This window comes from Centruroides vittatus, unplaced genomic scaffold, assembly GCF_030686945.1.
Source record: "Centruroides vittatus isolate TY-2023 unplaced genomic scaffold, ASM3068694v2 contig_2328, whole genome shotgun sequence".
NCBI classification, from domain to species: domain Eukaryota; kingdom Metazoa; phylum Arthropoda; class Arachnida; order Scorpiones; family Buthidae; genus Centruroides; species Centruroides vittatus.
In genome coordinates this window covers 415,989-443,676 of record NW_027121458.1, presented here as the reverse complement: position 1 = coordinate 443,676, position 27,688 = coordinate 415,989, and the positions used below count along the sequence as shown (strand labels likewise).

The following is a 27,688-nucleotide window of genomic DNA, read 5'->3' as shown; positions in this document are numbered from 1 at the left end:
GTAATTTCTATATATATGAACGTTGTGTTTGGGAGAAAGCACGATTTTGTAGTGTACATCCTGTTTGAAGGTAAATAACTCCTGTGCTTTTCGCCGAAACTTTCTGAAATTTTGCAGGGAAATTTGCTTATTAGGAGGATTGACACAGTTAAATTTTGGTGGTTAGAGGTCGATGAGGTAAAGAGAGAATGGGAGTCGTGTGTATCTCGAGTATGGTGGGATTTAACTACGATTTTACTCGTTATCAGCATATATAATTTATTTTTGTAAAACTCATTCCTACTCTGAAAATTAAGCTTTTTGACATTATATAATAGTTAAAAATATAAAATGTTTTTAAATAAAATTAGATAACAGATGGCTCCACCAAAATTTTAAATCTGGCTGGGAAAGTTCAGCATTTCGTTGCTGTTTTTTTTTTTATGGTGATGCGAATTTGCGACCTGATGTATGATAACTTACGAAAAGCATTACTGGGATAAATTTTCAGATAAGTTTCCGTCGTCACGCGGTTAAATATATCATCAAATACAACGAATTTAAGAAGAAAATATAACAAAGGTTACACAAACATTATATTCACTTGCTGGAAAGTCATTATTTCAAAATATGTTATATACATACAGCACCAAAAGTACGATTTAATAATACAACTTACCACTGGTAGCTCTTACCAAGATAGTGCATGTACAAAAAAATTGTCAAAGATATACACTTATATAATTAAGTAACTATTACAAAATCTTGTATTAAAATACGCGTTGACTTCATAATTAATAACTTTAAGATATCAATTTTTCCTTTTCGTAGCTGTCCCAAGCTTTAGCAAACCAGAAAATACAGAATAAAGTGAACTCGCCATCTGAAAAATTTCAAACAAAAATATATTAATGGAATATTTCCATAATTATTATTATAAAATGTAAATAAATATACTTTAATGGGAAATTTCTTGGTAACGTTGAAGTAATCATTCATGGATATGCATAGAGATACTTTGCCAAATCTCTTCATAAAATTCAGCATCTGCACATAATTGATTGTAATAAGTGTATGTTAATTTTACAATAAAACTAACAGATATTTATAAAAAGAACAAATTTAAAACACTCTACCTTCAATTTCTGTTCAAAACTGAGATCGCAATCAGCAAATCTTCTTATATCTTGAAAGGATGATTGCATCTGAAAGAGAAAAAGAAAGCGAAACGTTTGATTAAATCCATAAATTAAATTATTTTCATTTTAATAAAATTTCTTACGTTTGACGTAAAAACAGACATCAGGAATCCAAATAAAATACAGCCAAAAGTTGTTATAGCACAAACTAGAAAAATAGAGACTTTAAATGCGAATTCCACTTTGGAGAAAATGGCAATAAAATAAATTAGACACGTTTCTGTTAATAAAGTAGCATACAGAATTGTTAATACATAATTGAATGGTCCGTTGAATTGATTGGTGTATGTCCAAATTTCATGGTGCTGTGTCATAATTTCTTCCAGTTCAAGTTCTAAGTTTGGATTATCTTTTCTCATTAGGTATAAATCTTCTGATACTTTTCGGAATGCATTCATTACAATAACAACAAGCAAGAAAAGAAAGTAACCGAGGTATACGAAACCGCCAATCACTACAATAATCCACATTCCAAGTTCAATAGTACAAACAAACGCTTCTAGCTGGAATAATTCCTTCTTTTTTACATTGTGATAAAAGAAAAATACGTTTAAAAACTGAAGCCATAGTGTAATAATTATTGTCGAAGTCAATGTGGTAATTCGAATGTGATTAATGATAGAAAACAACTGATTTTGGAAAAAGTAATTCGAATTTCTTACTTTAATTTTCGTCTTTAATTTTACTCTTTTGAGGATGCTGAAAATTACGGCTAACACTAAGGCAAAAATACAGACGCCCACTTTGACAAAGATATCGTTGTCGACGATCGAATACCAGGAGATGCAGGGCGTTTTACTGGACAGAGAAGGAATTATCATGCAAAAAGTGAGAAAGAAATGCATCCAGTACACAAATTCGATGAAAAATAAGTAAAACCTCTTTAAAATCTTGTGCAAATAATTGTGGTTTCGTATCACACATGAACAAGGATTGAAGAAATTCCATCCGTAAATCAGGGACATTGAGGTGAATGATGAGAGAAAATATTTTAAACATATTTCCCGCTGAACATTTATAAGTTTAGGCGTAATACTTAGTGAAATTTCCATTTTCCCTTCTCGGATAATTTAATAATCTTAGCGACGTAACAACGCGTATATTTATATCTGCGAACAATTATTAAAGGAAAAGAATTATCCGTTATAGAAAATAAGCAAACTTCCCGGTTTCCACGATGAGTTGTAGGTTGCTTTCTTGTACTCACTTATATAAACGTCATCTATCTCTATATCATTATTTGAAGTGGAATTTTAAGAATTCCATTTATAAAATCGAAAGTTTCGTGATATTATAATAGCACTATAAGTCTAATCAAGCTAATTGAACTTTAAGAAACGTCAACAGGATTAAGTTCGAGTAAACATAATAAAGTGGAATTGATTCGTTCGCTTTCAAAAGTGATGCAGCTACGTTCAGTAATAATTAAACTATAAAATACCCATTATGATATTTTACTAATTACTAAATCTACTTTACATGCATTACCATTATAGAAATCCATATTATATTAAAATTGTATTTTTATGGCAATACGAACGCTATTTTCATAAACTCATCAAACTTAAATATGGTGACTTTTGGATAAGCCTTTCGTTAGTTCTTGCAAATATAAAAATCATAAAGCACTCTTTATAAACATATTTCATATTTCAATTCAAAAAAGTATCAAAATATTATTAACAAGAGCGCATTTGTAACACAATAAAATGCATTTCTGGAAAATTGTTCAAAAACGGTTCATAGAAAAATGTACAAGTACAGTTTATAACATAATTTTTCTTATTGATATGTTAAAATTTTCTACGAATTTATTAATTTGACCAAGTAGAAATTTTTGAATTTTGTCGCCTCAAAGATTCGAGGGTATAGGCACCTGCCTCCACTGACCCTTCTACCACGTCCATGAATGTTATTTTATAATTGCAGCCTAATGAGCGTCTTGTTTGCTTGTCCTATTACAATCACGTAGAGTTAAGTAGATAAGGAAGGTTAAGAAATTCTTAAAGGTGTTGACTCATTCATTCATTCATTATTCTTTATTAACACACCCATTGGTACATTCCGGGTTCCGCAGTGAACTCTATCCGGTAGTAACAAAATACAACTATAAAGATACAATTAGATAAATGGTAGTAGAAAATACAGAATTACTCCACGCATATTGGCATATATTTACATTATAAATGGTCAAACCTCTTAATCTGGTGTAAGTAGATTACTTAATGCATTCAGCAGAATAACAATACAAAAGCTAATACAAATTGGATTAGCTTTACAAATGATATTTTAAATCATCACATATTACCAAATAAATGCTGCATTTCAATAAGGTTCAAAGTACTAGTGTGTCTTTGTATTGTTACTGTACACGATGTATTAAAAAATTCTTACAAGTAATGGAATTAAATTTGTTTTAAGCAGGATAACAAACTAATTTTTTTAGGTACTACAGTACATATAAATGTTTAGTTTTATTATAAATAATACTTTTCTATAGCAATATTTTTATGTTTAAGATTTGTGACTATTTCTCTTTCATCTATATAATTTATTAGGTTAGAACAAAACTACAGTACGGCATAATTATTACAGTACTTCAGTCAGATAACCTTCTTTCGCTCGAACACTAATTTTTAAATTATTCTAACAAAAGAAACATGCAAAATATAACAATTTATGCTTAGTTAAACAAAAAAGTTTTTTTAAACATACATGCTCTTCGTGGATAGACGGTTTTCTAAGGAGCAATAATTTCAGAAAAATTACTAGAAAATTAAATTTTCGTTATATTTTGCTACCTTACACTAATTTTTGTACTTCGTTTTGTACAATACAAACAGTTTATATATATATTTTTTTCGTTTTAATAACATCGCTTAAGCGGATATCGGATCAAATGTAAACAGCTACGCTAACTATAGATTTTTTCATTTGTTGCCTTAGATTAAATCTTAAAAATGAATGTAAACATGAAAATATAGCAAATCCATGCCTATCCAGTGGTGATATTCGAAATAGTTAACAAAGGATTCGCTAGCAGAAAATTTTTTCCCTGACAATCACCGACAAACAAAATGGAAGTTTTGGCTAGAAATAAATAAATACCTTTTCTTGCGATATAGCTAATAATCTGTGGCGTATTTGGAACGTAACAAGCCCTGGGCGAAGACCAGGTAACAATAGTATATTATTGCTGTCAACCTTTTTTTTTATTATTTTTTTTGGCAGAGAAATTTTTTACCCCGAATGGCACTACTCATAGTAAACAGATGTCATCATCTCTCGTAATACAATATCCTTTTTATTTCGCTGTCCATAGTCCGACACGTGTTCCACGGCTATCTTGTATTATCTTGCGCGCGTGGGATTGTAGGATCTCTCTTATGACTGGATCTAGTTTCAAGAACTCTCTTGAATCGATCGCGATTAAACCTCGTTTCAGTCGAAATTGAAACGGTCGAGAGAGATCGCACCAAGACATAGTCCCCGACCTTGCTCACAATCTAGATTGAAATGCTCGGTGCGAACGGGGTATAAGGCTCTAGTTTAGTAGTATTACAAAGTATAATACGTATATTTTAATATATTTTTTTAAAAAAACAAAACCACTGAGAAATGTTCCGTGTGTTTAACAAGGTTCGGAAAAACTGAAAATTTTAACAACGGGTTCGGCCGAACCTGTGCGAACCCGCTGAATATCACCACTGTGCCTATCTGTTATCAAATGTGTTCGAAAACCTATAGATTTCTTTATAAACGACTATAAAGAACACTTAGCATTCAAAATATACAGAGCCACGCGCACTTTTTGACAGAACATGGCGGATTTTAACCACGTGATACAACTAACCAATAGAAAATTTGAAAACCCATTGTCGCTGCTCTAATAATCTAGGTACTCTACATTTTAGCATCTGCGTGGATGGCGGGATCGATGACTCAATTCTTAGATTATGCGATAAATCTAGTTTTGTTTGCCCCATGATTATCAGCAAACGGAAACTAACTTAAAATATACGCGTGTGCCGTAAATGGGTGCATGTTTAATGTTAATCATACGCGTCACTTTTCATTTTCCCTTCTCTCCTCTCGCATATCGATCGATATCTCACCAACAAATCGTCCACTAAGAAATTTAAAAAAGAGAATAACAGAACCAGGTCCAACTTTATCGGAAGGGTGCCAACACCTCACCTACTCTCGGATGCCATCCCACTACTGCACCACGCGGGAGCTTTTGCCTGCTACGTTTCCGTCCTGGGCCGATTCGCTCCTCCTTAGGCAACCTGGTGACCCTGGGTTCCCCCTTGGCCACCATATCCACGTGGTTCTCAATGCGGACATCCGATCGACATAGCGCAACGTGAAAGCCTTTTCCCAGCCTCAAGTCGTCCTCTGGTTCCGGCCTCCAGTAGCTTGATTACAGGAACGCGCCACCATTCCCGGCCGTCAATAAGCTTTTCGGAACCGCTCTACATGTCTACTTTTGAGTGATTTTTATCGTTTCTTCTATTTTCTACTCGAAGGTGAATGCGTTTAATAATATCTGGCAAAAGGACGGGCAGATGCTTGGCGACTGGCAATTCTAAATTTTTCTATTCGCTGAATTTTAGTAATTATTTGTGTTCCGAGATGGCGCTACGTGTTACATCTAAGAAACGAAATATATATATATATATACAGGTATACCTCACCTTACGTCGGTAATTGGTTTCAGGAGAGGCGACGTAAGTCGAATTTATTTGTCACTAGGCTAAACCACAAATCACCATTCCCAGTTCTGTATTTTATTTATAAATGCATTTTTAATAATGTATGGTTAATAGGAATCTATTTTAAGCTTACAAACAAATAAATTTTAGTTTTTAATATAGTACAGAAAAAAGTAATCTAAATTTACGGATAAATGTACGTACGGTACATACTTGTAATTGTACATGTTTACAATTTGGTGATGTTTACAGTACATCGCGGACTTTTTATTTGTGAATGTGGTTTCTGTAAGACATTATAAAATAAGATGATTTTTTAAGGTTAAATAACAAATAGAGTTATTAAAATTATTTTGCGATAGTAGAAAATAAACTAATTTATATTAAATTTACCAATATCGAGCAAGGTCTATATAAGGTTAGGATACGCGTGACCTACTTCTTGAGCCGCCATTTTGGGGTATTTTGAGTCGCATGTTTTAAGCAAATTTGTACGAGCAGTCAGTTTTATACGACATTACTTAAACTAAGATTGCATAAATCCAGTGATTTCCAGTCAAAAATACAATAATAATTTCAACCCCAATTTTATTTAACTTTTCGATCAAATAGTTTAAAAGAAACAATCATCCATATCAATTGCTGTCGTGATTGAAACTAATTCAATATGTGCTAAAACTGATGCAATTACGTATATAGGTACTACGTAAAGTATTGTAATAGCATCAAAGAAAATTTAAAGCACGATAAAGAATATACAATGAAGTTATCCTAAATTTTGTTTTAAAGCATTTACCAATACAATATTAATGCATTAAAAAATAAATACCGGACTAACGAACATTTTTGGCTTTACAAAGACTTAAACGTCATATTTTCCTAATTACATAAAATTTAATCAAAAAGGATAGTATTAAATACAATTTAATGATGTTTTTAACAGCTTATCTGAGACATAACTTCTTTCTCTGTAAACACACAAGATACAAATATAATAAAACACTATTTTTGAAGGTCAGCAGAAGTACGCATAAATGAGCTTTTACTTCCATACAGTTTTTTTTTACATTCAAAGTACTGTTCATATTCAAAAGTATGTAATCTCACTGACAGAAAAGTTGACATTAACAAATCCTTGATATTGTGCTGACAAAAATTTTGTATCACATGAGTTACCAACCTTGAAGTGAGTTGTAACAGATTTTCCTGTAAATTGTCTTTGTTTAGGAATGAATTAATATGCTTTCTAAATGTTTTTTTCACTTTCCAAAACAATGTTGAATGCAATCTCTATTGGATGAACCAAATTACCTTTACTTAGAGTAGTGGTCCATTCATGAGGTAATGTTATAGAAGGCTCTACGGTACAAATAGATTGTATGCAATTATTACAAGTAATTATTTTTGACTCTCTTACAAGCTTATGAATTATCCATCCTGCTAAGTAATAAAGTCCTGCCATCTGCAATTCGTTTAAAGACACATTAGAATGTTCAGTTGTCCTCCACTTATCCCGTCTGCTGTTCTGCACCATTTCGTTTTCTTCTGCTTATTTGCAGGAAATCTAAACAATCGAACGTCGGTAGAGTTACTTTTACAATTAGGTGCCACACAATAACCCATTGTTTAACGTTTTGAGTACGTATATTCGTAATAATGGCGACTCACGCATGAACCACTTGTAGCGAGCTCTATCGATAAGTCCCAAAATGGTCGCTGCCGCATAGAATCACGGGAGCGTGTCCTGACCTTTTTATACAGACCTTGATATCGAGTGGCGCTGACAACAATGCCAAACGGTAGATATTGGAACTACCGTGGAAAACGCCAATAATGAGCACTTAAAGACCGCTAAATAAGACGACAACACAGAAACACAGATGTTTTCATGTTTCGTTCTCTAGGATTTACGATGATTATATTATCATTTACTGTAAATGTACATATTTTAATATGATTTTATGTGCTTTTAACGCTTTTCTAGTGATATTACGACTTCAATATTTGTGGTGGACGGATGTAAAATTGAATAAAATGACAAACTTCATTTTTATTTTTCCATATACTTTTTTGACAAACGACGTATAATCGAGAACGACGTAACTCGAGGTATACCTGTATATATACTGTACATATATGATATTTTACAAGTAAAACTTGATTATATTACAATATTTTCTTGTTTTAGTTGGAAGTTTCATGTCAACAGATACCGCATAAATTTGTGGATTTTCGAACACAAGCATGTTTATCCTTATATATAAATTCATATCCTTCCCTATGAAAAGCTATGGTTTATTATTAAATAGTTTAAATTCTAAAGTAAACAAAATTTTTCAAATATTCGTACTTAATATGAAATTATAATCTTAAAATCATATTCTAAAATAAATAAACAGACACATGATTTAGTTATTAACTTAAAAAAATCAATGAATTTTACTACTAATTTTAATTGGTTTTAATTTATTAATTATTTTCCTTTAATTCAGTCATTGAAATCTGGCAACTATAACTAGACACTATGTAATTCCAAGCGAATGCAGAGTCATTAATGCAAACCATTTAAAACTTACAGAGAAACCTCAAAATATGAAAAATACATTTTATTACATTTTTACTGTATATACTGAATTCCATGACAAAAAAATGCAGCAAAGAGTTGCTTAACTTTTCCGGCAAAAGATTTAAAATTGTAATTTTAGTGTCATCTGTTATTACAAACTCATATTGTAAACGTCATTTTGAATCAAATTTCAATTATATTAATTTTATTTGCCTTTTTTAAACCTACGAAACCTGAAAAACGTGGCACAACGAAAAAAATCAACAATTTATGTTAAAAATGTAAAGGGATTATCAAGCTGAGCTATCTGAAAGTTATATGCCATCTGATTGCAAGACTTTCCTTTGTTTCCAAACCTGAAAACCAAATATAAAAACTAAAATTCCTTGACGACACAATCTTATTAAACTAAATAAAACAAACCTAATTAGCTTAATCACATTTAGAAAGAAAAGATAGTAAATAAAAAAAGATAAGATTTATAAGAGTCTATGTACATTTGCTACATCTCTATGAATTAAATGCCGAACTTAACTATTGGATAGAGGGGCCTACGAGGCCTGGATTCTCTTTCTTTTGTAAATAAATAAATGCAAAAAATTCAGATAAGAACAGGAAAATGCTTTGAATGTGACAAACGACGTATAAACAATGTTTAAGTGTTTACTCTTCACCCACAGCACTAGTGCCTACATCAATGTTAGTATAGGAGTAAACATAAGTTTTCACATTAAAATTTGTGCCTACAGTTTTTAAACATCTCTTAACATGAAAAAACCACGTTACTTTCGGTCAATATCGGAAGTTCGCTTACAGTTAACCGGGGAGAAAGTCCCAAAATTCTATTTAAATAAATCGCTTCTTTATAAGTTTATTGACTTTTTTCCATTAAAAAATATTTTAATCCTTTCATGATAGTTTATTCTTCGCAATATCATTTAATCGTTTTGTAAAACTGACGTTCATAGATGGAAAAAACGTCACACTAATGACATTTACACTGCTAATTTATAAAATTAATAATAATTAAAAATGTTTTTCTGGCAAAATGCTTTCTGTTTTCAGTGTAAACATTTATTAATTTAAATTTCATATATACACAGACACCCTAAGATCCGCATCTCGTTCAAAATCATTCTTAATCGCATCTGAAGATTAGAAGTATCTAGGTTCATGTAAATTGAACATTAAAGAAGTTCCATAAAAATATGCTCAATTCATAGAGGAAGCAGTGTTATATTATAGAATAAATGTCGCTATTTTCAATTTAAACAGGTGTCCAATATTTAGTGTTTCGGAATTTTAATGTATGGGAGCTTTCAGTAATAAAGAATCTAAACGTTCGTATACATATAAAAATTGCACATACATGTAATAAATAAGCAGTAGAAGATTATATAATGCATTTATTTTATAATATATTTAATAATACAAACACTAATATCGAATACGTTAATCCATAATAAATTCTATTCTTACATAGATGAAACAAATCATATTAATAATTTTATATTTAAACATGAAAACACGTAGGACGGTAATGTATTATCATTTGTCGTTACGTCGAATCTTCATTTCTACGAATGGCAACGAATAATTCACACCTTTCCATTTGTACCATTCCACTCCGTCGCCATATGATTTATGAGGGCCATTCAAAAACAGTCCATTCAAATTCGAATCGAAGCATTTGCTGTACCACCAAGCACCTTTGTAAAGATTAGCGCAATTGTTTGAAGATTCGTCATTGTCTCTATCAAAGGTACTAAATTTTCTTCCATTATGATGCAGTATTAATGAATCACCTGGAAAAAGTGTGATATAACACTATTAAGGTAATAAAATTATACAAACAATAATACAATTTTAAACACGAATATAATCAAAGAGATATTTCAGCTTCATGAGTGGATGCTTGAATGTCTGTACTTAAAATTTATTAAAAATATACCGTTACATGATAACGACTTACAAGTACAGTTAAAAAGTGTACACTATAATCGAACAAAGAATCTGAAACTCACCAGCGTCTCCGCTGTATCCCGAAACATGCAATTGAAACAGTTCTTGCTCATTTCCAATTTTGAACTGCTTATATTGAGCGTATCGACTGTTTCCTTCTTTGTCTTTCATGTCAATTCTAAGGGAATAACTACCTTGGTTGGTTAGAGCATGCAATTTCTCGTTACCTAAAACCAGATTTTAAATTAAAAATTACATCGTACTCTCTTACCTTAAATATATTAAAAACGTTTTATTTAAATTTATGATATTTACCTAACCAGAAATCTTCATCCAAATTTCCAAATCCTCGCGAGTATTCCGTCCAATTTTTTAAGAAATAATTTTGAGGATGTCCAAAATCGCCTCTTCTCTGAAACACCTGCAGATTTCTTTTTATTAAACTAAAATTAATTCATAAAATATTTACATTTTTTCTTATCTTACCGTCCATCCTTTTCCGTCAGTTTCCATGTCACAATATACGTTGAAATTAAGTTGAGTTGTGCCGTTCAAAGGCCATATCTCGTAAATGCCCGATTTATTAACTCCGGTTCCTTTAATCTCGGTACAATCCTTATATTTAGCATCAACTATTGGAATAATTTCATATTCGGGTGTGATTTTAATACGGTTTCCTTTTGATATCTCTTCTAAGACTAACAATTGCATTTTGAAAGATTAATACTTTATAAAATAAATCAAAAAAACCAACAAAAACAACTTACGATTGTGGATAATTTTGTCAATTATCTCCAGTTTAAACTTAATATGCGAGTTAAGATCGTCTCCTGTAACTTGTCCTGAATAAAACACAAAAAAGGCACACAAGTAGTAGTGCATTACTCTCATGTTGAAAAGTTAGATTCGGACTCCTTATCACAGAAACTACTGCATTACTTATATCGGAAAACGAAAGGAAAGACAAGAACAGCTGTTGATAAAGATATGAAAACACTGATTTTTTAAAGCAATTATTACATAATAAAGTTAAAAGTTAGTTTTAAAATTGAACATATTTTAAAATATAAGCTTAAATGTTTGATTTAATAACTAAAACCTTTATCTTTTACTTATACGAGAAACTTTTACTGTAAATTAGTATTAATATTAGATAGTGTATATATAGTGTATAATATATATTATATAATATATGCTGTATACATGTACATGTGTTATCGCTATTATAATACATTAGGCTTTCAATTATTTGGCAAACTATTCGCCATTATCGTAACTATAGATTGAATTTTTGATTAAACCAGGACTTCATAATATACTATAAGATATATATATATAAACGAGCGATGATTTATTGTGAGGTCGTCACAATTCCGGGCTGTAATTTTTAATACTTTTATTTCACAAAATATATTCTCTTTACCTCAAGTTAGTATTGACTTGCCCCTGTACATCATACTTTTCCTGATAACAACGGGGTCATGTAGGTCAACTATGTAACTCCATTCAGGGGAAAAATTTTGAATTGAATTCATGTGATTTACTATTTAGATCTGAAGCTCGTATACAGTTAATCGACGGCTCTTGCTACTGAAATTTACATATCTGGTCTTGACTTTCATCTTTCTAACATCGTTCTCGAGATTAAGATGGACAGACAGGCAAACAGCCAGACAGTCAACAGTAAAAATTTATACAATGTTTTGAATTGCAGCCTAAAAGTCGGTTTAGTAAATTATAATTTTTTGTAGAAATATTTTCATGTGAAATTCCTTTTGTTTTTCGACAATAATACAATAATACGAATTCAATTATTTGTTTCTTCCTTTTTATCAGATTTAACTGTTGTAGCTTGCATTTAAAAATATATATTTAAATAAATCACTTGAAAGCACTATTAAGCGTCAAACCAATTCGACGTAAATTTAACAAAAGGTACGAAGATAATTTATAATAATAATAATAATAATAATAATAATAATAAATATTTCAAGATGCATTTTGTTTTGGTGTGAACATTTATTATTATAAATTTCGTATATACAGTGACAGCTTTAAATCTTTACACCTTTATAAATAGAATTCTTATTTTCATCTGAACAAGTTTAACAGTAAAGTTTTAGAAAAATGTACTCAATTCATAGAGGAAATAGTGTTATCTTACAGATAAATGTTGCTGTTTTTAATTAAAACAGTCTAATTTATAGATATAGTGACAACAGAATTGAAGAATTCTATTATATTTACCTAAAGCACTTATTAATGATGAATCTAAACGTTGGTGTAAAAATAAAAAATGCACTTAAGAAATAATAAGCACTGGAAAATTATATTATGTATCTATTTTGTAATATATTTCATAATAAAATAAAAATTTAAACACAACAATATCAAACAGAATAATCCTTTATTTATTTTCTTATATAGAAAATGAATAACAATAGTTTTGTGTTTAAACATAATTATGTTTTATTGTTAGTTACGTCGAATCTTCATTTCTACGAATGGCAACGAATAATTCACACCTTTCCATTTGTACCATTCCACTCCGTCGCCATATGATTTATGAGGGCCATTCAAAAACAGTCCATTCAAATTCGAATCGAAGCATTTGCTGTACCACCAAGCACCTTTGTAAAGATTAGCGCAATTGTTTGAAGATTCGTCATTGTCTCTATCAAAGGTACTAAATTTTCTTCCATTATGATGCAGTATTAATGAATCACCTGGAAAAAGTGTGATATAACACTATTAAGGTAATAAAATTATACAAACAATAATACAATTTTAAACACGAATATAATCAAAGAGATATTTCAGTTTCATGAGTGGATACTTGAATGTATGTACTTAAAATTTATTAAAAATATACCGTTACATGATAACGACTTACTAAAACAGTTAAAAAGTGTACTCTATAATCGAACAAAAAATCTGAAACTCACCAGCGTCTCCGCTGTATCCCGAAACGTGCAATTGAAACAGTTCTTGCTCATTTCCAATTTTGAACTGCTTATATTGAGCGTATCGACTGTTTCCTTCTTTGTCTTTCATGTCAATTCTAAGGGAATAACTACCTTGGTTGGTTAGAGCATGCAATTTCTCATTACCTAAAACCAGATTTTAAATTAAAAATTACATCGTACTCTCTTACCTTAAATATATTAAAAACGTTTTATTTAAATTTATGATATTTACCTAACCAGAAATCTTCATCCAAATTGCCAAATCCTCGCGAGTATTCCGTCCAATTTTTTAAGAAATAATTTTGAGGATGTCCAAAATCGCCTCTTCTCTGAAACACCTGCAGATTTCTTTTTATTAAACTAAAATTAATTCATAAAATATTTACATTTTTTCTTATCTTACCGTCCATCCTTTTCCGTCAGTTTCCATGTCACAATATACGTTGAAATTAAGTTGAGTTGTGCCGTTCAAAGGCCATATCTCGTAAATGCCCGATTTATTAACTCCGGTTCCTTTAATCTCGGTACAATCCTTATATTTAGCATCAACTATTGGAATAATTTCATATTCGGGTGTGATTTTAATACGGTTTCCTTTTGATATCTCTTCTAAGACTAACAATTGCATTTTGAAAGATTAATACTTTATAAAATAAATCAAAAAAACCAACAAAAACAACTTACGATTGTGGATAATTTTGTCAATTATCTCCAGTTTAAACTTAATATGCGAGTTAAGATCGTCTCCTGTAACTTGTCCTGAATAAAACACAAAAAAGGCACACAAGTAGTAGTGCATTACTCTCATGTTGAAAAGTTAGATTCGGACTCCTTATCACAGAAACTACTGCATTACTTATATCGGAAAACGAAAGGAAAGACAAGAACAGCTGTTGATAAAGATATGAAAACACTGATTTTTTAAAGCAATTATTACATAATAAAGTTAAAAGTTAGTTTTAAAATTGAACATATTTTAAAATATAAGCTTAAATGTTTGATTTAATAACTAAAACCTTTATCTTTTACCTATACGAGAAACTTTTACTGTAAATTAGTATTAATATTAGATAGTGTATATATAGTGTATAATATATATTATATAATATATGCTGTATACATGTACATGTGTTATCGCTATTATAATACATTAGGCTTTCAATTATTTGGCAAACTATTCGCCATTATCGTAACTATAGATTGAATTTTTGATTAAACCAGGACTTCATAATATACTATAAGATATATATATAACATATTTTAAATTTTGTATATATTTTTGTATATTTTTCTGTAATTTACTTTGTTAATCTCGCCCCTTTTGGAATGAGGTTAACAACACCAATAAAGAATAAAGGAGAGTTCGAGTGAGGACCTGAAAGTGAACGGACGTGTTTTTATGGTCTCCAATTTTCTTTTGTCTTGCTAACCCTACACTCGACCCCACGACTACGACTGCAAAATAATACGACAATTTATAAGAGTCGACAGGATTACCTTATCCAGCAATGAGTAAATCTAGAGACAAATCCATCCCAGAAACAGGTAGTTCTACCTCTCCTCCTAAACTAAATCTTATTCCGTTTAACCCACGCGGAAAGCTAAGTCTAACTTCGTGGATGAGACTGTTTGAGAAGCAAGCGGCGAGACAAAGGATTGACGAACAAGAGCTCCACTTTTACATACCAGAATATTTACAGCATGAAGCTTTCGACTATTTTTGTGAAAATTTAGTGGAGGAAACGGATTGGAACAAAATTAAACAAAAATTACTCGAGTACTTTCCACAGGAAGAAGAAGATTACTTCACCGATTTTGTAAATCGACAACACCAGCGAGATGAAGACGTCTTAACTTACTATAGGGAAAAAACCTCCTTGGCGGAAAAAGCTAAGTTAAACATGCAACAGACCATTACAGGTCTCAATGCCGGCATAAATGCGGAAATTAGAAAATATATGATAGCCGCACCGCCAGCCACCGCTGTCGAATGGCTTCAGAAGGCTACTAAGTTAATAAAAATTCAAGAAGAAGCAGATCATCCGCCGAAGACCCAGAAAGAAAATCATCCGGCAACTAAACCGAATCGAGAAAATTACACAGGATCCCAACACTTTGCCAAAAACCAGATACTGTCATGGCCGCACACAAAGAAAACGACGCCATCTTGGATTCCACCACGGGGTCAACCCCAGTACAGAAATTTGGTACATCACATGAGCAGACCGCCATCCCCTTGCCGTTTTTGCTATCAGCAGGGATTACCAGCACAGCACTGGAGAAGAGACTGTCCCCAAAGATATTCAGCTCCTATTCACAGAGACGTCCACAAGGTATCTGAAGCAAATGAGGCAGAACCAACTTCACCATCTTGACTACTACTAACTGTTTCAATGGAGAACAAGACGATGCCTGCGCTCATCGATACAGGAAGTTCCATCAGCCTTATATCCCAAAAACTATTAGATACTTTATCCAAATACTTTCAATACCAATCGGATGTGAAGATTATCACTACAGCTGCAGGATCTACCACAAGCATGGCTAATGTATCAATCCCTCTTAAGATTGGAAACCTGACAAAAAACATTACTTTACATGTAGTATCCAGGTATTTCCCTTATTTAATTTTATCTTATCCAGACATTAGAAAATTTAGTCTTGTCATAGATTCTAGTCTTAATCAGATCTCCCAAAATCAGACTATCCTAGCATTAGATCCTAATACTTTTGAAGTACGTTCAAATCACTCTAGTTCCACAAATAGTTACTATAGTAGAGACATTAATCATTTTTGTAATAGAATAAGTAAAAATAGTAATAGCTTATATAAGATAGATGAGAAGGAGACCCCTCAGGCTCCTAACCTTGTCTTCCCACCTCCTTTGGCTCAAAATGCAGCAGGAACTTGTAGGGGTAGGAATAGTTCTACTTCCTTAAAGGAATCTCTGTTAAATATTTTTAACATTAGGGATGTTGTTAACCCTAATCTGAAGGATGATCAGAAGCAGAAGCTAAAGAGCATTGTTTTAGGATTTCGGGAAGTTTTTTCTGCTGAGAAGTTTTCAGTGCCAGCCCTAAAAATAGCTTCCCCTAGAATATTACTTAAAGACGAAAGACCCATAACTTTAAAACCTTACAGAGCATCTTACCGTGATAGGGAAGAGATTGATAGACAGGTGGAACTATTGCTAAAGTCGGGATTGATTGAACCATCGTCGTCCCCTTACGCTGCCCCAGTCACATTAGCCAAGAAAAGAGATGAGGGAAAAACTAGATTATGTATGGATTATAGGAAGTTAAACGAGAGGATTAAAGTTAACAATGAACCTATTCCCAGAATAGATGAGCTACTGGATAGACTTATAGGTGCGAAAATATTTTCTACGGTAGATATTCTGTCAGCCTATTGGCAGGTTCCTCTCCATTCTGAAGACAAAGAACTAACTGCCTTTGTAACGAATTCTGGTCATTTCCAGTGGAATCGTTTACCATTTGGCCTAAAGACTTCACCCCAGATTTTTCAGCTAGTTCTAAAAAATATCCTAAATAAATATAGATTTCCTTTTCTCATCAATTATTTTGATGACTTGTTAATTTTTAGTCAGAACGTGGACGAACACCTAAAACATTTAACGCAAGTATTTGAATTATGTTCAAGGGAGGGTCTCTACTTAAATCTTAAAAAATGTCAGTTTGTTAGATCTGAAATTAATTATCTTGGGTTCAACATCAAACCAGAAAGTTACTCCCCCTCATTACCAAATATAGAAACAATACAAAAGTTAAAATGTCCAACTAATATCAAACAATTACAGGGCTTTTTAGGGTCCATAAACCATTACCATCGATTTATTCCAAATTATGCAAATTTAAGAGCTCCTCTAAATAAGCTTCTAAAGAAAAATCAAAACTGGGTTTGGACGACTAAATGTCAAGAATCTTTTGAGAAATTAAAACGAGCACTTATCACCAGACCCATCTTAAACATGTATAACCCTTTGCTTCCTACACATCTTTATACAGATGCTAGCGGAGATGGTATAGGGAGTATCTTGAAACAGGAACACCCTGTTAAAGGATTACTTCCTATTGCCTATTTCTCCAGGTCCTTACGTGAATATGAAAAAAGCTACACCATTAGTGAGAGAGAATGCCTTGCAATTGTAGCATCTATTGAAAAGTTTCACTTTTATCTTCATGATATCTATTTCACCATACACACTGATCATCAGGCTTTACAGTGGCTGAAAGGTATAAAAAACCCATCTGGAAGGTTATTTAGATGGTCTTTGAAACTAAGCATGTATCAGTATGATATTAAACATCAGAAGGGAAGCCAGAATGTAGAAGCTGATTATTTATCCAGAGCCCCCGTGAGCCATTTTGTTACCACTGAGGAAGTCCTTTCCAACCAGGATACCTCATTACTCACCTCACCCAAATTCTTCCGAGATCGTGAAGATGTAATCTGTATCAGAAAGAAGGGATTTACAAAGAAAGTCATACCTCCATCGCTTCAATACAAGGTGCTATCCAGGGCACATGCACACTATGGTCACCCAGGTATAACACAGATGCTGAAACTAATTAGTCCACGTTACTATTGGCCGAATGTCATCAACGATGTTGTAGAGTTTGTTAAACATTGTGATGCTTGTCAGAAAGCAAAGACATACAACCATAAAAGGTTTGGCTTGTTAGGTGATTTACCTTCATCAAAAGCTCCATTTGACATGTTATCTATGGACACTGTCTCTGGAATGCAAAGATACGGATCTACTAAAGGCTACCTTCATGTTGCCATCGATCACTTTTCTAGGTTTGCTTGGTGTTTTCCATCCAAATCTACTTCTATAAACGCCTACATAGATTGTCTAGGCAAAATATTACAGACAGGCAGCCCGAAACGTCTACTAACAGATAGAGCACCTTCATTTACCTCCTCTAGATTCAGAAGATATTTAGAAAGGAATGGAATCAAACAACATCTAACAAGTACTCAGCGACCTCAGCACAACGGGATAGTTGAGAGACTAAACGCCACACTTGTCTCTAGACTAAGAATAAAATATTCAGAGAATCCAAAACGATCCTGGACTCAAATGTTACGTGACGTTGTGAAAGAATACAATCAAACGCCTCATACTATAACAGGATTCCCTCCAATGTTTTTAATGTACGGAGAAATCCCCGATTCACCTGACAACTTGAATTATCCCTCTCTCAGCGAAGCACGTAAGATTGCCACCGAAAGAACTGAAATAGCTCATGAAAGAAACAGAGATAAATATAATAGTCAACACCAAACTCCAAACTTCAAAGTAGGAGACCAAATACTACTACAAACCTTTTTCCATCCCGACCAAGGAAAACTTGCTCCAAAGTATCATGGACCTTTCACCATATTAAAGATAGTATCTCCTTGTAACGTAGAAATAGACAGACCTGTTCAATCATTAAATAAATTAACTGATATTGTAAATGTAGATAAAATTATACCGTATTATAATCCAACCAACTTTAGAGTTCAAGCCGATAAATTGTATAACACCCAGCCCAACCTCCCTGAGGCTCCATGATGTCGCCTTTTCAGGAGGGGGGCATTTAACATATTTTAAATTTTGTATATATTTTTGTATATTTTTCTGTAATTTACTTTGTTAATCTCGCCCCTTTTGGAATGAGGTTAACAACACCAATAAAGAATAAAGGAGAGTTCGAGTGAGGACCTGAAAGTGAACGGACGTGTTTTTATGGTCTCCAATTTTCTTTTGTCTTGCTAACCCTACACTCGACCCCACGACTACGACTGCAAAATAATACGACATATATATAAACGAGCGATGATTTATTGTGAGGTCGTCACAATTCCGGGCTGTAATTTTTAATACTTTTATTTCACAAAATATATTCTCTTTACCTCAAGTTAGTATTGACTTGCCCCTGTACATCATACTTTTCCTGATAACAACGGGGTCATGTAGGTCAACTATGTAACTCCATTCAGGGGAAAAATTTTGAATTGAATTCATGTGATTTACTATTTAGATCTGAAGCTCGTATACAGTTAATCGACGGCTCTTGCTACTGAAATTTACATATCTGGTCTTGACTTTCATCTTTCTAACATCGTTCTCGAGATTAAGATGGACAGACAGGCAAACAGCCAGACAGTCAACAGTAAAAATTTATACAATGTTTTGAATTGCAGCCTAAAAGTCGGTTTAGTAAATTATAATTTTTTGTAGAAATATTTTCATGTGAAATTCCTTTTGTTTTTCGACAATAATACAATAATACGAATTCAATTATTTGTTTCTTCCTTTTTATCAGATTTAACTGTTGTAGCTTGCATTTAAAAATATATATTTAAATAAATCACTTGAAAGCACTATTAAGCGTCAAACCAATTCGACGTAAATTTAACAAAAGGTACGAAGATAATTTATAATAATAATAATAATAATAATAATAATAATAAATATTTCAAGATGCATTTTGTTTTGGTGTGAACATTTATTATTATAAATTTCGTATATACAGTGACAGCTTTAAATCTTTACACCTTTATAAATAGAATTCTTATTTTCATCTGAACAAGTTTAACAGTAAAGTTTTAGAAAAATGTACTCAATTCATAGAGGAAATAGTGTTATCTTACAGATAAATGTTGCTGTTTTTAATTAAAACAGTCTAATTTATAGATATAGTGACAACAGAATTGAAGAATTCTATTATATTTACCTAAAGCACTTATTAATGATGAATCTAAACGTTGGTGTAAAAATAAAAAATGCACTTAAGAAATAATAAGCACTGGAAAATTATATTATGTATCTATTTTGTAATATATTTCATAATAAAATAAAAATTTAAACACAACAATATCAAACAGAATAATCCTTTATTTATTTTCTTATATAGAAAATGAATAACAATAGTTTTGTGTTTAAACATAATTATGTTTTATTGTTAGTTACGTCGAATCTTCATTTCTACGAATGGCAACGAATAATTCACACCTTTCCAATGGTGCCATTCCACTCCATCGCCAAATGATTTATGAGGGCCATTCAAAAACAGTCCATTCAAATTCGAATCGAAGCATTTGCTGTACCACCAAGCACCTTTGTAAAGATTAGCGCAATTGTTTGAAGATTCGTCATTGTCTCTATCAAAGGTACTAAATTTTCTTCCATTATGATACAGTGTTAATGAATCACCTGGAAAAAAAAAATGTGTAAAATGACAATAACAATAATACTGTTTTACACGGGAGTGTAATATAAGAGATATTTGAATGGATTTATATCTTAATCCTATATATTAATATAACACTATGATGTCCATTGTCGAATTCCTATACAATAATTATATCAAACAAGCAGGTGAGCCAGGCGTTGCTCGGGAAAAAAGTAACGATAGCAAAGATTATAGCCGATATTACCCGTTTTCAATGGGTGCAATAATTAGATCCCTCTCTTCTGAGACTAATTAGAAAAATTTTAGATGGGTCTAAAAATATAAAAGTTGAAATTTAGTCTCGGAAGAGAGGGGTGTAATCCTTGCACCCACTGAAAACGGGTAATATCGGCTATAATCTTTGCTATCGTTACTTTTTTTCCCGAGCAATGCCTGGCTCATCTGCTAATTTACATATAATTAAGATGAAAATTAAGATATAATTAATACTAGAATATTTGTAGTTATCTTGGCCAGCGCTTATTCTAACACGCAACTACACACAAAATGTGTATTGGAATTTTGCATCGTTCAGTGGGAATCTGTGCAGTAATTGAGTGTCTGATTCTGGGTTTAATAGGTTTTCTTTCTTCCGCTTAAAGTTAAAATATTTACCTAAATTACTCATTATACGGAAAAATCAGTCCAAAATGGAACTAGAATAATAAAGAAAACTAGCCTAAACACAGTGATTGTCTACGTTTTAAAAAACCGAAAGCTTGCTGAACCGGAAAAAAATATTCGGTGCCATGCCGGTTTACACAGGTTTTACTGTATATTTTATTCGGCCCAGGTAAAACCTACTGAAACAATGTTGGTAGGATTTACCATTTGTATCGAATATACATAATAGATATTTATTTATTTACCATCATTTAAACTATAATACACAATCATTAAGTGCCAATTGTATACTAAATTACACCAAATGTAGGCGTAGTGTCTAACTTCCCATCACAAACGATTAAGATTGAACGGTGATTGAAATTAAAATAATTATACAGATATAAGATTTGTTATTTTCCTTAATTTCCATTTATGAGTTTTAAAACAGCTTATTAACTCAACAATTTAACTCTAAAAATAAATCTTAGCTTATGGCCTGATCTTAGCCACACACCGTTAGATGATAAAGGCTTACAGGCGTTGTTTAAAATATTACACTATAATACGGACACCTTAAACACCTAAAACTCACCAGCATTTCCGCTGTATCGTGAAACATGCAATTGAAACAGTTCTTGGTTATTTCCAATTTTGAACTGCTTATATTGAGCGTATCGACTGTTTCCTTCTTTGTCTTTCATGTCAATTCTAAGGGAATAACTACCTTGGTTGGTTAGAGCATGCAATTTCTCGTTACCTAAAATTAGATTTTTAAAAATTCCATGTTACTCTCTTTTAAAATTAACTGTAATAACCGCTATTTAAATAAATTTATGATATTTACCTAACCAGAAATCTTCATCCAAATTTCCAAATCCTCGTGAGTAAGCCTTCCAATTTCTAACGAAATAATTTTTAGGATGTCCAAAATCGCCTCTTCTCTGAAACACCTGCAGATTTCTTTTTATTAAACTAAAATTAATTCATAAAATATTTACATTTTTTCTTATCTTACCGTCCATCCTCCTCCGTCAGTTTCCATGTCACAATATACGTTGAAATTAAGTTGAGTTGTGCCATTCAAAGGCCATATCTCGTAAATGCCCGATTTACTGACTCCGGTTCCTTTAATCTCGGTACAATCCTTATATTTAGCAACAACTTTTGGAATAATTTCATATTCGGTTGTGAGTTTTAATTTCATATTCGGGTTTGGTTTTAATTTCATATTCGGGTTTGGTTTTAATTTCATATTCAGGTATGGTTTTAATATGGTTTCCTTCCGATAACTGTTCTAAGACTAACAATTACATTTTCAAAGATTAATACTTTATAAAATAAATAAAAAAACCAACAAAAACAACTTACGATTGTGGATAATTTTGTCAATTATCTCCAATTTAAACTTAATATACGAATTAAGCTCTTCTCCTGTAACTTGTTCTGAATAAAACACAAATAAGGCGCACAAGTAGTAGTGCATTACTCTCATGTTGAGAAGTTAAATTTACACTTCCTTACTATAAAAAGTACTGCATTACTTTTATAGGAAAACGAAAGGAAAGACAAGAGCAGGTGTTGATAAAGATATCAAAAGACTGAATTTTCTAAGAAATTATTATATAATAAAGTTAACTGTTAGTTTTAAAATATATTTTATAACTTAAATGTTTATGTTTTAATAACTAAAACCTTTACCTTTTATCTATACGGGAAACTTTTACTTTAAATTAATTTTAATATTAGATAGTGTATGTATAGTGTATAATATATATTATATAATATATGCTGCGTACGTGAACACGTGTTATCAATATTACGTAAACGTTTTTTTACAAAGAAACCGTGAAGTTTCATCACTGGCTGAATGGGAGAAATGATGAAAGGTGTCAGCATAACTCTTCGGGGTACTCGGGACAATCGAAAAATTGGAGGAATCTTTTGGGTTTTTTTTTCGTATCGTTACCATTCAGCAGCTTTATTGTGTATTTTGTCGAACTTAAGATGGACTTCCAAGGAAAATTCACAAAAATGCAAAGCAATTCTGCTTTGTATATTATTTGGGCTCCCTAAATTCCGTTAGGCGCTTTCAATGGCATGAGGAAGAATGGACAATGTCATACCCAACTCTCGGATAGAAAAAAACAGGGGACCCGGACTCTCTCTTACTTTTGTAAATATATAAATGAAAAAAATAATAATAAATAAGTACAGGAATAAGATTTGAATGTGACAAACGACGTATAAACGATATTTAAGTGTTTACTCTTCACCCACAGCATTAGTGGCTACATCAGTGTTAGTGCCGGAGTTAACATAAGTTTTCGCATTCTAATTTGTGACTACAATTTTTCGTCATCTTTTTACTTTAAAATAACCACGTGACATTCGGTCCAGACCGGAAGTTCGCTTACAGTTAATCGAGGAGGACAGCCCGAGCTTTTCATATCTATTCTGAATTTTACTAGTGACTTATCACTGTACATCAGACTTTTCCTCGTAACACTCGAGTCATGCCGGTCACATATCTAACTTCTACTCGAAAAATTTTTAATTGAAAATTACGTAACTTTCCATCTAGATCGGAAGTTGATATATATAGTTAATCCGGGAGTACGGTCCCTAAGCATCCCATATATGGCATAGATTTTCATCCAATTCCGTTCTTGAGATTAACAAAGAACAGAGAAACACAGGGAAAATGTATAGGTCTGCAATTTTCAAATGAGTGCTGCACATTTGTTATAATTTACCAACTGTTTGTGTCTATATCGCAGTAAAAATACAAAACGAAATTATGTTTTTAGTTTTTATTTCTATCAGATTTCAAATAAAAAAAAAACATATATTTGGGTTTGCTTTCCCTTTTCTGTGTTATTTAAATAACTGGTTACTCGCAATACAATTAATTGAATCGCTTTTTAAAATTCTTATTTACAAAAATTCCATCAGAAATTCTTTTATTTAAAAAAAAGTACAACAATATGAACAAAATAATGCTTTTTACGCCTGTTTTTTATTTTTATAGAAACTAAATACTGTTGTAGTTTTCATTGTAAAAATTCTATTTAAATAAATCGCGTCTTTATTAATATATTGTTGATTTTTTTTAATTAAAAAATATTTTAATCCTTTCATGATAGTTTATTCTTCGCAATATCATTTAATCGTTTTGTAAAACTGACGTTCATAGATGGAAAAAACGTCACACTAATGACATTTACACTGCTGATTTATAAAATTAATAATAATTAAGAATGTTTTTCTGGCAAAATGCTTTCTGTTTTCAGTGTAAGCATTTATTAATTTAAATTTCATATATACACAGACACCCTAAGATCCGCATCCCGTTCAAAATCATTCTTAATCGCATCTGAAGATTAGAAGTATCTATCAATATATGTAAATTGAACATTAAAGAAATTCCATAAAAATATACTCAATTCATAGAGGAAGCAGTGTTATATTATAGAATAAATGTCGCTATTTTCAATTTAAACAAGTGTCCAAGATTTAGTGATTCGGAATTTTAATGTATGGGAGCTTTCAGTAACAAAGAATCTAAACGTTCGTATACATATAAAAATTGCACATACATGCAATAAATAAGCAGTAGAAGATTATATAATGCATTTATTTTGTAATATATTTAATAATACAAACACTAATATCGAATACGTTAATCCATAATAAATTCTATTCTTACATAGAAAATGAAATAAATCATATTAATAATTTTATATTTAAACATGAAAACACGTAGGACGGTAATGTACTATCATTTATCGTTACGTCGAATTTTCATTTCTACGAATGGCAACGAATAATGCAAACCTTTCCATTTGTACCATTCCACTCCGTCGCCATATGATTTATGAGGGCCGTTCAAGTACAGGCCGTTCAAATTTGAATCATAGCAGCTATTGTACCACCAAGCACCTTTGTAGTAAGCAGCGCAATTGCTCGATGAAGCCTCGTCATTGTCTTTATCAACAGTACTAAATTTTCTTCCATTATGATGCAGTATTAATGAATCACCTGGAAAAAGTGTGATATAACACTATTAAGGTAATAAAATTACACAAACAATAATACAATTTTAAACACGAATATAATCAAAGAGATATTTCAGTTTCATGAGAGGATACTTGAATGTCTGTACTTAAAATTTATTAAAAATATACCGTTACATGATAACGACTTACAAGTACAGTTAAAAAGTGTACACTATAATCGAACGAAGAATCTGAAACTCACCAGCGTCTCCGCTGTATCCCGAAACGTGCAATTGAAACAGTTCTTGCTCATTTCCAATTTTGAACTGCTTATATTGAGCGTATCGACTGTTTCCTTCTTTGTCTTTCATGTCAATTCTAAGGGAATAACTACCTTGGTTGGTTAGAGCATGCAATTTCTCGTTACCTAAAACCAGATTTTAAATTAAAAATTACATCTTACTCTCTTACCTTAAATATATTAAAAACGTTTTATTTAAATTTATGATATTTACCTAACCAGAAATCTTCATCCAAATTTCCAAATCCTCGCGAGTATTCCGTCCAATTTTTTAAGAAATAATTTTGAGGATGTCCAAAATCGCCTCTTCTCTGAAACACCTGCAGATTTCTTTTTATTAAACTAAAATTCATTCATAAAATATTTACATTTTTTCTTATCTTACCGTCCATCCTCCTCCGTCAGTTTCCATGTCACAATATACGTTGAAATTAAGTTGAGTTGTGCCGTTCAAAGGCCATATCTCGTAAATGCCCGATTTACTGACTCCGGTTCCTTTAATCTCGGTACAATCCTTATATTTAGCAACAACTTTTGGAATAATTTCATATTCGGGTGTGATTTTAATTTTATATTCGGGTTTCGTTTTAATTTCATATTCGGGTGTGATTTTAATACGATTTCCTTTTGATAACTGTTCTAAGACTAACAATTACATTTTCAAAGATTAATACTTTATAAAATAAATAAAAAAAACCAACAAAAACAACTTACGATTGTGGATAATTTCGTCAATTATCTTCAGTTTAAATTTAATATACGAATTAAGCTCTTCTCCTGTAACTTGTTCTGAATAAAACACAAATAAGGCGCACAAGTAGTAGTGCATTACTCTCATGTTGAAAAGTTAAATTTACACTTCCTTACTCATAAAAAGTACTGCATTACTTTTATAGGAAAACGAAAGGAAAGACAAGAGCAGGTGTTGATAAAGATATCAAAAGACTGAATTTTCTAAGAAATTATTACATAATAAAGTTAAGAGTTAGTTTTAAAATATATTTTATAACTTAAATGTTTATGTTGTAATAACTAAAACCCCCACCTTTTATGTATACAAAAAACTTTCACTTTAAATTAATTTTAATATTAGATAGTGTATGTATAGTGTATAATATATATTATATAATATATGCTGCGTACGTGAACACGTGTTATCAATATTACGTAAACGTTTTTTTACAAAGAAACCGTGAAGTTTCATCACTGGCTGAATGGGAGAAATGATGAAAGGTGTCAGCATAACTCTTCGGGGTACTCGGGACAATCGAAAAATTGGAGGAATCTTTTGGGTTTTTTTTTCGTATCGTTACCATTCAGCAGCTTTATTGTGTATTTTGTCGAACTTAAGATGGACTTCCAAGGAAAATTCACAAAAATGCAAAGCAATTCTGCTTTGTATATTATTTGGGCTCCCTAAATTCCGTTAGGCGCTTTCAATGGCATGAGGAAGAATGGACAATGTCATACCCAACTCTCGGATAGAAAAAAACAGGGGACCCGGACTCTCTCTTACTTTTGTAAATATATAAATGAAAAAAATAATAATAAATAAGTACAGGAATAAGATTTGAATGTGACAAACGACGTATAAACGATATTTAAGTGTTTACTCTTCACCCACAGCATTAGTGGCTACATCAGTGTTAGTGCCGGAGTTAACATAAGTTTTCGCATTCTAATTTGTGACTACAATTTTTCGTCATCTTTTTACTTTAAAATAACCACGTGACATTCGGTCCAGACCGGAAGTTCGCTTACAGTTAATCGAGGAGGACAGCCCGAGCTTTTCATATCTATTCTGAATTTTACTAGTGACTTATCACTGTACATCAGACTTTTCCTCGTAACACTCGAGTCATGCCGGTCACATATCTAACTTCTACTCGAAAAATTTTTAATTGAAAATTACGTAACTTTCCATCTAGATCGGAAGTTGATATATATAGTTAATCCGGGAGTACGGTCCCTAAGCATCCCATATATGGCATAGATTTTCATCCAATTCCGTTCTTGAGATTAACAAAGAACAGAGAAACACAGGGAAAATGTATAGGTCTGCAATTTTCAAATGAGTGCTGCACATTTGTTATAATTTACCAACTGTTTGTGTCTATATCGCAGTAAAAATACAAAACGAAATTATGTTTTTAG

General features: G+C 31.8%; 3 protein-coding genes across 5 annotated transcripts; all 3 read right to left on the bottom strand.

Annotated features, from left to right (window-relative positions):
- Positions 1 to 9,848: 9,848 nt before the first annotated feature.
- On the bottom strand, positions 9,849 to 11,328 carry LOC136971128 (techylectin-5A-like). The gene is made up of 5 exons (XM_067265606.1): positions 11,189 to 11,328; positions 10,908 to 11,119; positions 10,737 to 10,842; positions 10,484 to 10,648; positions 9,849 to 10,264 (listed from the first exon to the last, which is right to left on the bottom strand). The coding sequence occupies exons 1-5, from the start codon at positions 11,310 to 11,312 to the stop codon at positions 10,008 to 10,010; spliced, it is 864 nt and encodes a 287-aa protein (XP_067121707.1). The 5' UTR covers positions 11,313 to 11,328; the 3' UTR covers positions 9,849 to 10,007.
- A 1,483-nt stretch (positions 11,329 to 12,811) lies between these two features.
- On the bottom strand, positions 12,812 to 22,804 carry LOC136971118 (techylectin-5A-like). 2 transcript variants are annotated; one of them, XM_067265597.1, is made up of 5 exons: positions 22,607 to 22,804; positions 13,791 to 14,002; positions 13,620 to 13,725; positions 13,367 to 13,531; positions 12,812 to 13,147 (listed from the first exon to the last, which is right to left on the bottom strand). In XM_067265597.1, exons 1-5 carry the CDS (start codon positions 22,728 to 22,730, stop codon positions 12,897 to 12,899), a joined length of 858 nt encoding a protein of 285 aa, XP_067121698.1. In that variant the 5' UTR covers positions 22,731 to 22,804; the 3' UTR covers positions 12,812 to 12,896. The 2 variants fall into 2 exon arrangements, with proteins under 2 accessions (XP_067121698.1, XP_067121697.1); XM_067265596.1 differs by lacking the exon at positions 22,607 to 22,804 and adding an exon at positions 14,072 to 14,211.
- LOC136971117 (techylectin-5A-like) lies at positions 20,278 to 26,415 on the bottom strand. Of its 2 annotated transcripts, none has more exons than XM_067265595.1 (6): positions 26,249 to 26,415; positions 26,138 to 26,179; positions 22,254 to 22,423; positions 22,083 to 22,188; positions 21,831 to 21,995; positions 20,278 to 20,613 (listed from the first exon to the last, which is right to left on the bottom strand). In XM_067265595.1, the coding sequence occupies exons 1-6, from the start codon at positions 26,370 to 26,372 to the stop codon at positions 20,363 to 20,365; spliced, it is 858 nt and encodes a 285-aa protein (XP_067121696.1). In that variant the 5' UTR covers positions 26,373 to 26,415; the 3' UTR covers positions 20,278 to 20,362. The 2 variants fall into 2 exon arrangements, with proteins under 2 accessions (XP_067121696.1, XP_067121695.1); XM_067265594.1 differs by lacking the exons at positions 20,278 to 20,613; positions 21,831 to 21,995; positions 22,083 to 22,188; positions 22,254 to 22,423 and adding exons at positions 24,855 to 25,276; positions 25,496 to 25,660; positions 25,749 to 25,854; positions 25,920 to 26,102 and having other exon boundaries at positions 26,151 to 26,179.
- Between the last annotated feature and the right edge of the window lie 1,273 nt (positions 26,416 to 27,688).

Coding starts and splice junctions, on each gene's coding strand:
- LOC136971128 (XM_067265606.1), bottom strand. CDS start 11,312: ATGAGAGTAATGCACTACTACTTGTGTGCCTTTTTTGTGTTTTATTCA. Junction 11,120..11,188: donor TGACAAAATTATCCACAATC/GTAAGTTGTTTT, acceptor TGCAATTGTTAG/TCTTAGAAGAGATATCAAAA. Junction 10,649..10,736: donor GGATGAAGATTTCTGGTTAG/GTAAATATCATA, acceptor ATCTGGTTTTAG/GTAACGAGAAATTGCATGCT.
- LOC136971118 (XM_067265597.1), bottom strand. CDS start 22,730: ATGAGAGTAATGCACTACTACTTGTGCGCCTTATTTGTGTTTTATTCA. Junction 14,003..22,606: donor TGACAAAATTATCCACAATC/GTAAGTTGTTTT, acceptor TGCAATTGTTAG/TCTTAGAAGAGATATCAAAA. Junction 13,532..13,619: donor GGATGAAGATTTCTGGTTAG/GTAAATATCATA, acceptor ATCTGGTTTTAG/GTAATGAGAAATTGCATGCT.
- LOC136971117 (XM_067265594.1), bottom strand. CDS start 26,372: ATGAGAGTAATGCACTACTACTTGTGCGCCTTATTTGTGTTTTATTCA. Junction 26,103..26,150: donor AGTTATCAAAAGGAAATCGT/ATTAAAATCACA, acceptor CCCGAATATAAA/ATTAAAATCACACCCGAATA. Junction 25,277..25,495: donor GGGATACAGCGGAGACGCTG/GTGAGTTTCAGA, acceptor CACTTTTTCCAG/GTGATTCATTAATACTGCAT.